The sequence below is a fragment of the Bufo gargarizans genome, chromosome 6, assembly GCF_014858855.1.
Source record: "Bufo gargarizans isolate SCDJY-AF-19 chromosome 6, ASM1485885v1, whole genome shotgun sequence".
In the NCBI taxonomy this organism is placed as follows: Eukaryota; Metazoa; Chordata; class Amphibia; order Anura; family Bufonidae; genus Bufo; species Bufo gargarizans.
Genome location: NC_058085.1, coordinates 10207207 through 10221082, shown reverse-complemented (window position 1 = coordinate 10221082; position 13876 = coordinate 10207207). Strand labels below are relative to the sequence as shown.

The 13876-nt window shown below is 47.8% G+C and overlaps 1 protein-coding gene across 1 annotated transcript in view; it reads right to left on the bottom strand.

The window, feature by feature from the left end:
* The window catches only part of DNAH9 (dynein axonemal heavy chain 9), a 170562-nt gene that overhangs the window by 104170 nt on the left and 52516 nt on the right, over positions 1 to 13876 (bottom strand). Inside the window, exons 28-34 of the mRNA XM_044296589.1 lie at positions 12423 to 12580; positions 11580 to 11718; positions 8567 to 8854; positions 8143 to 8353; positions 7690 to 7817; positions 6692 to 6800; positions 5022 to 5169 (exon numbers count right to left, since the gene is read on the bottom strand). Coding sequence (XP_044152524.1) covers positions 5022 to 5169; positions 6692 to 6800; positions 7690 to 7817; positions 8143 to 8353; positions 8567 to 8854; positions 11580 to 11718; positions 12423 to 12580 — 1181 coding nt within the window. The remainder of the gene's footprint in view (positions 1 to 5021; positions 5170 to 6691; positions 6801 to 7689; positions 7818 to 8142; positions 8354 to 8566; positions 8855 to 11579; positions 11719 to 12422; positions 12581 to 13876) is intronic.

Genomic DNA, 13876 nt, shown 5'->3' with positions numbered 1-13876 from the left:
GGCAGGGTCTGGAATGGCCTCGCAGCCAGTTGCAGGGCTTACTGGTTGAGACGTAGAGAGCACAGGGTCCTCTGCAGCAGGAGCCGCGCCGGCCCAGCACTTACGGCTGACGGTGCGCCTTAGCCCGGATCATGTTCCTAGAGTCCGACGCCAGGTCCGGAGCTCCACAAGGGACCCTCCACGCCGGGCTGCTGAGTGCCAGCCTTCTGCTCGGCAGCACTGATGTGGGAGGAATCCACATACACGGCGGGACTCTGATAGGCAGCGCAGGGTAACCGGCACTCCCCCTGCTGGTCATCCCATTGGAACTGGCCCAGGTTCGGCGGAACCCCGGGAGGCTCCTGGGGAGGCTGCCCAGCAGTTGATCAGTGAGGTGGAGCGGGCTGTTCCCCCCTGTGGCGGGGGAAGGGGGGCAGGCTTGAGGTGCAGGTTGCTGGCCCACCCCGCGTCGCCAATGCCATCATCCGGGTGAGATCAGCAAGCGATAGCGGGCAGCAGGTCGCTGGCCCTTCCTATTCAGTTACTGGCGTCAGCACGTCTGTTCCAGGGCCCAGAGGGGCTGCATCATCTTCAAGCGGTGAAAGGCTGCGCCAGGATTTCGGACCATTGGATGGACGAGTTCTAGGAGCAGCGTCAGGACCGGAGTCAGGATCTGTGGCTGCTGGGAGCACAGCGCTCAGGCAGCCTGGTGAGTTCTCCTGGGGACCTTTCTTATCTACTGTTAGTGCTCTTGGGGGTGGAGGGGGTGAGGGACCTTCTGGGGAGTTACAGCGAGGGTTGGCAAATGTGTTGGGGGGATTTGGCGTCATTAGCAGCAGGGCGGGGTCCCATTGGGGGGTCGCCACTCCCGGTGTGGGGCTTAGCGAGTCCAGGTTCAACCTGTCAGATGGCGTGGAGGCCGGGGCAGCTCATGCACAGTTGGGGTGTGTCGCTGGAGGGAGCACCGGGTCATCCGGAGCGAGTCCTGTGTCCGTACAGACGCAAGCGGGGGGTTCGGTGAAGGAAGAGGCGGTTAGGATGGATGACGCTTCGAAGGGGGAGGTTTATGTGTGCTTTGAGGGCTCTTTAGGTGCACATTTAAAACAAGATGTGAGGGATCGGATTACAAAGGGGGAGTATGTGGAATTTTTTTTCACTACTACCCCTTGAACGTTTTAATTTAGATAGGGCTAGAAAGGACGATGGCAAAAAGGAGGAAGAAGAAAGGCGCTAGTATCGTTTGATACCGGGCACCTTTGCAAATTGGCTACAGGCCTTTACTATTTTAGCCAGTGTCATCGGAGAAAAAGAGCCTGAATGCTGTTTGGCTCTTTTTTGCTACCTTGACAGAATTAACGAGGCTTACCGGCTTTATGGCAGACAAGTGTGGCTCTGCTATGATGAACAATTCCACCAGCGGAAAGCAGTTGGGACCACAAAGATATCGCCTTATGGCTAAAAGTTACGGCACTGGTCAGAACGGTTCAGTCCTTTCGAGGAGAGGCGGGGGGATCCGGCCAGTCCTCGTTTACTACTGCGGCGGCCAAGGGACTTGTTCAATGAAGGAGGGTGCAAGTTTGGGGCGAAGTGCAAGTTCAAGCACAAATTCTCTTCCTGTGGGGGTGGACATGGAGCTAATAGATGTTGCAGAGGGGTTAGGCAAAAAGGGGGGGACGCCGGTGCGTTTGGACGAGATGGTGCCATCTCTAAGTAGGTACCCAGATAGGGAAGCGGCGTGGTTGTTGCGGGAAGGTTTCAGTTGCAGTTTTCGTATCCCTTTTGTTCCGGGGGAGGCGGTCTTGTTAAAAAAGAATTTGCGTTCGGTGTACGAGCATAAGGAGGTAGTAACAGAGAAGCTGAATAAGGAGGTGCAGCTTGGTAGGATGGCGGGACCGTTTTTGGAGCCTCCGGTGTTTGGATTGTGTTTGTCACCGTTGGGAGTGGTTCCCAAGAAGGAGGCGAATAAATTTTGACACATTCATCATCTGTCATACCCTGAGGGTTCGTCGTCAATGATGTAATAGATCCTGACCTGTGTTCGGTGGTTTATACATCGTTTGATGAGGCAGTTGCTTGGGTGAGAACGTTTGGGAAAGGATCTCTGTTAGCAAAAACGGATATAGAGGCGGCTTTTCGATTACTACCTGTACACCCGGACAGCTTACATTTATTGGAGTGCTTTTGGGACGGGAGTTTTTTTGTGGACTGGTGCCTTCAGATGGGGTGCTCGTTGTCATGTGGATATTTTGAAGCTGTCAGATCTTTTTTGGAATGGGCGGTTGCAGATGTGGCGGGCTGGACTTCTATCATCCACTATTTTGATGATTTTCTCTGCATTGGTCCGCCAGGTTCGTCGGTTTGTTCTTTAATGTTGCATACGTTAATTTATATCCAAGATTTATTGGTTACTTAATCTGGAACGAGGTGTCTATAGGAAGAGGGGGGCAATTGCCAAATTTGAAAAGCTCTGAACTCCTTGGATTGATGCTCCTTGGCTGGCGTCCAGGGAACTTCAGAGGTACCGTCTGGGATTAGTGTGAGGGTACTATCGCTTACTGTACATATATGGCTCGGCATGGAATGTTTTTACGATGTGTAATGTAAAGTGGGGAGGTTATGGCCGATAACAAATGTATATTCCAATTATAAAATCACAGCTTTTCTTTCAATATTTTGTGGGATTGTTGTAGGGATGGGGCCTGTGTCTATGTACTTATCATGCAGTTGTGATGGTGTAACCGAATGTTGAAGCTATGCAAGATGGAGGGCATCACAATGATGGTTTGTGGGGGGAGGGTATGTGGGGGTTGGGGCCTTATGTTTGTATTATTAAAATGCTAATAAAAAATTACTTAATAAAAAAAAAAAAATGTTGCATACGTTAGAAACGTTGTTTAAGCGTTTTGAGAAAAGTGTGGGAAAAGTGTGGGGCCTGCGACGCAGCTAAGTTTTTGGGGTATCGTTATTGATACCGAAAAGATGGAATGCCGGCTGCCGGCAGATAAGCTGGATAGCTTAAAGCAGGCATTCTCAAACTGCGGCCCTCCAGCTGTTGCAAAACTACAACTCTTAGCATGCCCGAACAGCCTACAGGTATCAGCCTACAGCAGGGCATTGTGGGAGTTTTAGTTTTACAACAGCTGGAGGGCTGCAGTTTGTGGATGCCTAACTTAAAGAATACGGTGCAGCGGGTACTGCAGTTGAACAAGATTCAGTTATGCAACTTACAGTCGCTTTTGGGCAAGTTAAATTTTGCATGTCGAATAATACCGATGGGCAGAGTTTTTTCACGGCGGCTGTCAATGGCGACTTCCAAGGCGTCGGCGCCTCATCATTATATTCGGTTGGGAAGGGAGCTGAGAGATGACCTGAGCGTATGGGGTTCCTTTTTGGAATCTTATAACGGGCGGTCACTGTTGCTGAGTGAGACGGTGAATTGTTTTGACTTTGAATTATTTTCTGATGCTGCAGGGGGAACGGGGTTTGGGGTTTGTTGCGGTGGACAATGGTGTGCGGAAAAATGGCCTTGTGAGTGAGCATGATAGCCCATACCAGCGTCAAGTGTGGCCGGACTAGAGGGCGTAGCCTGGGGGGAGGCCAGCATGACGCAGGTGGGGCGTCAGCGAACCCTGCCAGGCTGGGATTGGGGGGTTTAAAAGTGAGGGGTGGAGTTAGGAGGAGGGGGCCTTTAAATATGGGTGGCGGGAGAGAGGTGGCAGCCATTTTAGGAAAAGATAGGGCAGCTCCCACCCACCCTCCCCAATTCTCTTTTCTAGTTATTATTGTCTGTTGGTTGGAGGAGATTGTTTTTGTTTTTCAGGTCACAGCAGAAGGGAGTACAAGGTAACAGTCACAGCAGTCTAGGCGGCGGGAGGTCCTCGGAGTTGGTGGAATAACAGGTTATGGAGGATGGGAGGGCTCCATGATTGGGGCTGGACTCCCATGGTTGATATTTGCGGGGCTAGGGTTTTAGGTCAATCAGTGGTGCCCATCGGCTGGGGGCAAAGATGGAGTACCCCGCGGTTTAAGGTTTTGAATATTAAACATTTTTGGGCTTCAAAGACCTCCCTCGTCATTAATAGGTTTTATATGTTATACATATGTTGGGGGGAGAATGTTGTCATATGCCGTTGCATATGGGTTGGTTATTATATATTTTTCAAGGAAACTTTTAATTTATGTATTAATAAACGGCTGCTGTGGCCAAATCATTCCAACCGGGTGTGTGTCGTTATTTGCGGGTATGGTGGGGGGTGGGGGTTGGGTTGAGAGTGAGCCCATACCAGCGTCATGTAGCCGCTACTTGAAGAAAGCAACACTAATTCATCTGGAACCTGTAAAATACTGCATAATGCGCCCACACAGTGAACGCATTATGCGAGGGACTGTGTGGGCGCACTGCCCTGTACGTCACCTGAGTGAGGGGAAAATAACAACGTGGAAGAGAATTATTCTGAATAATGAAATGAAAGAAGATAAATGGCTGAATGTATTAATTGTGATTTCTCCTAAAACAATAATTCACAGCTTTCTCTCCTGTAATACTCTGTGCTGCTGTGGATGATGCACCTACCATCAGCACAATCCTTTCCTGTAATACCCTGCAATACTCAGTGCTACTGTGGATTATGCAACTCCCACTCCCATCTGAAAATTCCTCTCCTGAAATACTCTGAGCTGCTGTGGATAATGCGCCTACCATCAGTACACTTTTAATACACAATTTAAAGTGTCTCTGTACATTGAAGTCACTTTTGATGTGTCTTTGTGATATATCAAAGGCTTTGGTTGGTGGGAGTCCGAGTGCTGAGACCCCCACCGATTGCTAAAATGAAGAAAGAGGAATGCTCACAAGGCGCTGTGTCTTCTTGCTGCTGAAAAGAGGCCCAGTAAAAGTCTATGAGCCGCTCTCCAATCCGTCTTCAGCACAGACGAGAGAGTGCGGTGTGTGAGTGCTTCTAACTCCTCATTTTAGCGATCAGCACTCGGACCCCCACTGATCACTACACCTGTAATACAGTGTTCTCCCATAGTGACATTACCTGGTTCTGAGAGTGTCCAAGCACACAGGCAGATACTTGTCGAACAGTATGGTCAGGTTGGCTCTCTCAGACTGCACCTCCCGCTTGTCGATCCAGCTGGTGACGGGGGGGTTCCAGCCCAGGTCTGCAGGGTTAATGTACAGGATCCCTGTGGAGGAAACGTCATACTGCATAAATAAGAAGGTATTTACTATAAGGTGTGAACTATTACCTGGAGGCTACTAATAGATCAATTGGCCTCACTTCTTATTAAATCTAAGGTTACATCTTGTTTTAGAGAAGACAAGTGGGGTGGGGGCCTGTCCTCGGGAAATAGGGTCTACAAGCTGGATAATCCCTTATGGAAGCCGATTCACTCACAGCCTCATATTTATTTTGTATTATTGCAATTTTGGTTTCACTAGGGATGAGCGAACTTCAAGTTTTGAAGTTCGAGTTTAGTTCCGGGTACATGCTGAATAGCGGTTTGGATTCCATTACCACGGACCATAACGCAATTCCATAACGAAATGCCTTTAGAGGACTCCTGCATAACGGAAACCGGACGGATCCGTTATGCAGACCATAGACTTCTATTATGACGGAATGCAAAACTGAATGCCTCTGAAGGCATTCCATTATACATTCCGCGATGGCATTGCGTTATGGTCCGTTGTAATGGAATCCATAACGCAATTCAGCATATACGAAGTTCGCGTCCCTAGGTGCCACAATCACAAGCAATGTGATGCCAATCCAAGCCCTGCTAGGCCCCATGACGGGAACACATTAGTATGAACCCTAAAATCGGGGGAAGCAAGCTTATACGAAATGTCAAGAACAACCCTGATAAGTGACTTTTAGGTTGTGTTCACACTGGGCCTCAGGGTTTTTGTTTTTTTACAGCATCTATGCAGAACATGGTGCATCTGTTAGGATCTATTTCTTTATAATTGTTCTAAAAAAACAAGAATCCTCAAGAAAAAAGAAATCCACAAGTGTGAACAGACCCTTTTATGTGAGCGCCCAGATTTATTCCATGAGCTTATACAGCATGGCGCTGACATGCACTCTCTGAACGCCAGCACTGAGGACTCACTGAAGGAGACAGAGCCACTCAATGATCCCCTTGACACTTACATAGAAGGCCTCACGCCTCATGTAGAACTGCAGTATCTGCTGCAGGTAACGTCTGGTGTCATATTTATCGGTGCCTCTGATTATTACGACCAGCAGATTCTGCTGTGGACTACTCTACTTCCAGCGACACGTAACAGACATAGAAACATTTTGCTTTGTCATCGGCCCATGTAAAGAGGTGATGTACCGCTGACAGGATGCAAACTGAACGATCATTCATCCTCCATTCACTTTACATGGAGCTGTGTAGAAACGGGCACTGTTCGACTTGCATATTGTCTGTTGATGCTTGTTTGGGGCTGCAATTGCCCCATGTAAAATGGCTAGCCATGGCAAATTTACTAACATTTACGCCTAGAAACGTGGGTGAAACACCCCTGTTTTTATCTCCAGACACACAGACTACCTTAGATTCGCCCAATTTATGACAAGGTGTGTTTTATGGCAGCGCAGGGGGAAATCTAAGACCAGTGTAAAAAGCCAGTCTTAGTAAATTACTCCCTTTGTACCTGCAGTCACTGAGATGTATTCAGGGGTGAACGAGACATTACCTGCTCTGGAGACTGTGGCCGGGGTGGCGGTCCTCAGGTGACTGATCTCAAACACCAGCCTCATGGTGGGATTCAGGGGGATTCGCTCGTTACTGGCCAGAGTTAAAACCTGTGAGGTGAATATAACAGGACAGCATTCAGTCAAGAGAGTCGATCAAGAGCTGAGAGTTATTTATGGTGTACTTTTTATTAAGGGGCTATTCCCAGTCCACAAATGTTACGGTGTACTGCCAATCCTGAGTATGAAGAGGATTCAGGACATTGGGACCCTCAAGATTAGAAAGTGATGGCATATCCAAGCTTTGGCTGCCTCTGCAACTCTTTAGGGGGTTTTCCAGGAGTTTAATATTCATGGCCTATCCTCAGGACCATCAGCTGTCTGAAGAGGCTGCAGCGCTCCTCGCAGCTAACCTCGCACAAAGCCGTACACCGTATAATGGATGTGTGCTTGATATTGCGGACCACATCTATTGACTTACATGAGATTGAACTGCGTCTAGGCCATGTGACCAATGAACGCGAGACTGCTGCCTCTTCAAACAGGTGATCAGTGAGGTGCCGGTCATCAGTATTAGACCGCAAGCACTTAACCGTATTTTTTATACATATTTTTTGTGAATCCGATGCGGACCCATTCATTTATATGTGTGCTACCCACATGTGTATGTCTGTTCCGTCGTCCTGAAAAAAAAGTTAGAACATGTCCTATACTTGCAGACAAGAATAGCCATTTTTAACATAGGACAGGACGTGAGGAACGGGAAAATGCGAGGCACAAGCAGCGGGTATCCACGGATACGGTCATATGCATGAGACCTAAAACTCTCTAAAAACCCTTTTAATTGAATAAAGTACTACAGTACATACGTGATCTGTTATCCTGAGTTTTAGTTTTCATGGATTTCTCACATCAACCTTCCTGTTTATGTAATCAATGGATGCAAGATGGCTTTTGGGGCTTGTTATTCGCTCATCCCCCGTCACCCCCTCTCACGTACCTTATTATCATCCATGACTGTATTCAAGGACTCAATCCACATTGGATCAATATCTCCATCAAGAACGATCCACTTGGGTCCATCGTGTGTAATGTTGGCCAGTTCACGCATGACTGAAGAAAACAGCCCTACAACACATACAGAATAATAATTCCGGAATCTCTAAAGGAGGAGAAGCTCAGATTCTCCAATCCTATTTGTTGCTCACTGCACCACCAGTCAGAAGAAAATGGTGACTCGGAAGGGATTCCCATTGTAGTGAACATGGGGGGGTCCCTGTGGTGTCACCTGTCCTGTGGGCTCCCCATGTAAAATATCTACACTGTGTGTTATGGAGTCTAATAGACTATAAATTAGATTATGTGGCAGTAATAGGAGATGCAGGAGGATTCTGGGATACATTTTGTACAAATAATAAATAATAATAAGATGTAAACTGGGATGGAAAGTTACCGTCTTTCCACTCGCGGGTGGACGGATTTATAATGCCGAACAGCTCGTCATTGGTGACAGCTTTGGGATTCAGGTCGGTCCACACTGGACGTCTCTTCATGATCTGGTAGGTCTTGTTTAGGGACTTCAGCACTTGAGATTTCCCGGTTCCTGCGTTGCCTACGATGAACACGGAATGGCGAACAGCGAGCAACTCTTCCAGCTGGACAATCTAAAGGCAACGAGTAGCGTTACATCCTGCCCTCTGTGATACCCTGAGGCACAGATAAGTTCTGCAAGTGTGGTTCAATTCTTCACAATATCTCTGCTTGCCATCAGCGAATGGGAAATCCATTCTGTTCCAGTCCCGCTCGCACAGCCGATGGGTTTGCTACCCTGTATCAGTGTAATATCTAATCCTACAGCGAAACTACAAATCCTTTACCTTCAGTACAAAGTTGTCTTCTGCCTGCAATTTCAGGTCCAAAACCGCCTGCTTTACGAATGACTCGAACTCCATATCCCTCTTTCTGGGCACATCCAGCGCTGGGAAGAGATCTCCAATCAGGCCCATGAAGACGGGCATGTCGTCAGTGACAATCTTGGGAATGTTGAAGTCGCGCAGAGCTCTCATGAGAACCTGGTCTTCAGGGCGGTCGGGGTCTCCTCTCTTCAGGGAGCCCGCTACCACCAACACAGATTTGATAGCTCTCAGACCCCAGTCGTAGTGGTCCTGCATATGGAGGGAATGCACATACAGAAATATATCAGGAGGACGTCACAGACACAAAGGGGTCCCAAAGCTTTCTGCTTCTTCGTCTGGCACCTGTGTAACATGCAACAAGTTTATTAGGAGGTGCACGCTCCTTTAATAATTCTGGGGATCTTAGGAGGCCTCTGCTCCAGAAATAGAAATGTACACCAGATAGGAGCTGGTATACATCTCTGGTGTAACATACTTCATTTTCCTGGAGTAAGTAATGATAAATCTGTTGGGCCATGTTGGCGTTGCCCCTTGACCGCACCCACCCATTGCTGAGTGCAAAGTAAAACAGCAAAAAAATGTGTGCACTAAAATATGCCACATTTTGGCACAGATTTTCTGCTGCAGAGGCCTTGATAAATTTGCCCTTTTGCATTTCAATTGCTCACTCTTTTTAAGATCTCTGCTTGCAGTCGGGAATTTTCCAAGGGTGAAAACCTGTCCTGTCTTATTACTTCTCACGGAATACTACAATTGCATCCGGCCTAGTCAATCCTGAGTTGCATCACGTCTCCAGGGTTTAGCGATTGCGATTGGCTTCAATTGTAACAAACCATGAGCTGTGAGAAATACTACAGCAAGAGCAGTCTTTAGCCTTTGCAGACAATGAATGCTTCTATTCACTAACAGCAAGCAGAGTTCTTGACAAAGGCAAAGAATTGGAACACAAAGGACATTAGGAAGTTATGAGCGTAACGGAGGCTATCCGCTGTGAATGTGAGTCTATCTAGGAGCCTCCTCGTTACAGGACGGATCTCCTGACGCTCGGTGGCCGCAGTCATTATTTCATCCTCGGTTTAGCTCCCGCTAGAATTCAAAACGCTTTAAACTTCAAACAACCTTTAAGCGGCGGTTCTCATATCTCTCACAAAAGCGTCTGCGTTAAATCAATGGGACCTTTTGTCACATCCAGTATTGTACTGGAGCGGCAGGACTGGTCGCTTCATTGAACCACGGAGAGGAGGATAGATTGTTCTGCTCCGGCGCTAAATTACAATGTCACACGCCGGCCCCGGCAAATCGGGTCTGATACCGTAACCTTTATGTAGCAGAAGAAAGATGAAGGAAGTTACGGATTCAGCATTAAAGTACAGCAGTGACTGTCTGGCCAAGCATGCTGCCTGGTAATGACTCCTTTCAAGTGAGATCTGTCAGGCTTAGCATTGTATGAAGGACGCGGTATAGAAAAGAGTGAGCCTAACTCAGGAGCGGCGACAGCGCATCTGCAATAAAAATGGAGTAAGAGCAATAAAATGAAAGGTGAGCATTACTGAGGGGAGAAGATATACAGGCAGGGGCTCAGTGATTACACAAACATAAGTCCATTAACCTGTCTGCACCTCAGAGAAGAGACGTGGCAGAAAATACAGTGGCTCTGTGCCATATTGGCTGGAATAAAGGTGGAAAGGCAGGACCATGGGGGCACATTTACTAAGGGACTTGCGACTATTTTGGGTGTAAAATAGTCGCAAGTCCCCTTTTCTAACCAGCCATGTCCGCCGGTTGGGCAGAATGGAGGTGGAGTGTGGACCTTTCAGGGGTCGGGACTCCAACCCCGGCTAATTTACTAATATTGACGTCTGGAAACAGGCGCAAATGTTAGCAAAAAACGGCAGCGAGGTGCAAGCACTGACACAGAGGCACCTAATTTATGACGAGGTGCACACCACATCTGAAATTAGACGACTCTTAGGCCCCTTTCACACGAGTGAGTTTTCAGCGCGGGTGCAATGCATGTCGTAAACGCATAGCACCCGCACTGAATCCTGACCCATTCATTTCAATGGGTCTGTGTACATGAGCTTTGCGTGAAAAACGCAGCAGATTCTATATTCTGTGTTTTTCACGCAGCCCTGGCCCCATAGAAGTGAAAGGGGCTTCAGTGAAAAACACATTGCATCCGCAAGCAAGTGCGGGTGCAATGCGTTTTTCACTGATGGTTGCTAGATGTTGTTTGTAAACCTTCAGTTTTTTTATCATGCGTGTTGAAAATGCATTAAAACGCATTGCACTCGTGCGGAAAAAACTGAACAACTGAACGCAATTGCAGACAAAATGGTGCATGTTTGACTGAACGCACCCTGAATGCATCCGGAGCCAATCCGTCACGCTCGTGTGAAAGAGGCCTTACGGCAGCGCAGAGAAGGGAAATGCAAGACAGGCGTAAAAAGGTTGGTTCCCATGGAGGGAAGGTTGTAGATAGAACTGAAGCTTCCAGACATGAGCTGCACTGACCCTGGGTTCAGACCTGAGCGTTTTACACCGCGTTCCTACGCGCTGTAAAACGCACAACAGGCAAGAACCAATGATTCCCTATGGGAATGGTTCTCACCTGGGCGTTTTACAGCGCGTACGATCGCGCTGTAAAACGCCCGACGCTCAAACAAGTGCTTGAGCTGTTTTTTGGGCGTTTGTCGCGCGTTCCCGCACATAGATATTCGGGAACGCGCGACAATGTGTGCACGCCTGTCTCTGTATGCGCGATTGTAAACGCCCGTACAATCGCGCATACAGAGCGCTCGTTTCAGAACGCTCAGGTCTGAACCCAGGGTAAGGAGTTCTCCACATGTCAGGGATCAGATACGAGATTTAAAGTGAACCTGTCACCAGGCAGGTACGGTATGTGCATTAATCCCTCATTTATGCCCCATGACACGTGAGCTCCCACCAGCCGGGACTTTTAGGACGGCCATACCTGCTTAGACAATAGTTCCTTGCAGAGCTGGTAGAGAGTGATAAACTTCCGGGCCAGCAGCCTGGCTTCAATGAATCCTTCTGCCACCAGCATGATCTCACAGATCAGTTCAAAGTCAGGGACCACCATCGCACAGGGCCTGGAAGAGAAACATCGGGAACTCAGCTCAGTGACAAAAACACTAAAGGGGTTGTGCCAAGATATAAAAATATCCCTTATAGACAGGATAGGGGCATCTGATGGATGGGGTCCAGAACACTAGGACACCCAACGATCAAAAGAACAGGGGTCCTGTGTCTCCACAAACGAATGGACTGATGGTGGAGCATGTGAGATATACCTCTCTACAGCAATGGCAAAGAGAAGCCGAGTACAATTCTCAGCAGACCCATAGAGGTAAATGGCACAGTGCCCCGCATGCACCACCGCCGGCATTTCTCCCCTATCCTGTTGATCTTGGCACAGGCCCTTTAAGGGGGAATTTATGAACAGCCAACTTGCCAAAAAGTTGGAAAGTGGGTGTTGTTTACCAGGAGGGCAAACTTTTAGACAGATTCATTCATATGAAAGCTAGAATATGGCACAAAATTTTATGCAAATTTCTGTCTGACACCCGCCACCCCCATGATCAACTATTTGCATCAGCTGCCGGTGCTGGAAACTACAGAGTAGACGGAAGCGTAGGCAGAAGGCTTAATCAGCGGTGTAGTGACCGTGGCGGGATACTGCAGCTCAGCTCTTTATTTTCATATCACACGGACTTGCTTCCACGGACCCGGACTTTCTGGGGCCCTCTACTTCAGCTTACCTTTATGCTGAAGGTTTGATGTCGTTAGTTCTTACCTAAACAGAGCCTTGAGATTTTCTGGGAGCTCGGTACGGCCGGCGTAGCCTGGATTCATAGTGATGAAGATCCCTACAGCAGGAATCAGATTGATCTCCTCTCCCAGGAAGTTGAATCTCTTTTTCTTGTCCCTGATAGCGTCTTGTATGCACTTCACCTGTTGATATATACACTGATCCTGAAAAGAGGCCGCGGTTTACAGTCTTTCATGCAGATATTGGTTCTACTTTGCTAGGAAATCATACAGGTACCCTAGTCTATAACCTGCTGCCCAGATCCCTTACTGTCAGCCCTCTAGTGTGGAGGCCATTGTTTGCTATCATTTGTGCCCTTTCTCCTTGTTACTGCCTTTTGTCATCCGTTTAATGATAAAGCTGAGAGTTGGACTGGCCTGCACCAGATGGACACTTGGAATATGGTCTTTTTTGCTTTTCAGTATATATAAAGGGGAAACTGCTGGAATTACAATCCCATAATAGTGTTATTATCACAACTGCAGGGCAGATAGCAGCCAGAATCCACCAGTCTGCAGTCTGGATCCCAATCATAGCCTATCGTCTCTGTAAACAATTGAGGCAAATGCTATATAACGCATTCCCCGATACACTCAGCAGGGCAGGATGATTGTCCCTCCTCTCTCTGGCTTCTGCAAAATAGTGGAAATAATAACAGAGTTCTAGCGTCCACGAAGAAGCCTGACAGCCATAATGATGTGAGGGAGAGATGGAATAAAAATTGACCTTTACACTGGCTTCGACATCTCCCCGGGGAGCCCACAGGCATCGGTAAAGGTTACTAATTGGAGGCCCATAGTGCCTCTGACCGGCAGCCCCTTCGTATCACTGTTTAATAGTGAAGACAACATGCAGCATCTCCTCCTAACAGCTCTACAGAGGTTTCCACCTCCGCAAACATCTCCCTTCTGCTCCAGAACACAAGGCATTGACATTCACAATCAATACTGATGTATGAGCCCGATTGTGTTTGCAAATCTGACTGTATCCGAAGCAATGGCTTTCATTTAGATTTGACCTCCTGCATGTCATCAGTCTTAACAGGCTGGGGATAGGCAATTGTAAAGGTAACCAGAAAATAAAAATGGTCAGAGGAGCACAGAGTATTTCAGGACATAAGATAAACCAGTCCATTCATGTTAGAGAGGGCAATATGTGGAACAATGTGAAATCAGAGAATAAGGCCTCATGCACACGACAGTATTTTTTCACGGTCCTCAAAACGGGGTTCCGTTGTTCCGTGATCCGTGTCCGTTTGTTCTTCCAAGTGTCTTCCGTGATTTTTGGAGGATCACCAGACCAGAAAAGTAAAAAAATATATAAGTCAAGTTTGCCTTGAAAATGATAGGAAACAAACGGACACGGATCACGGACGCGGACGACAATCTTGTGTGCCTCCGTGTTTTTTCACGGACCCATTGGCTTGAATGGGTCCGCGA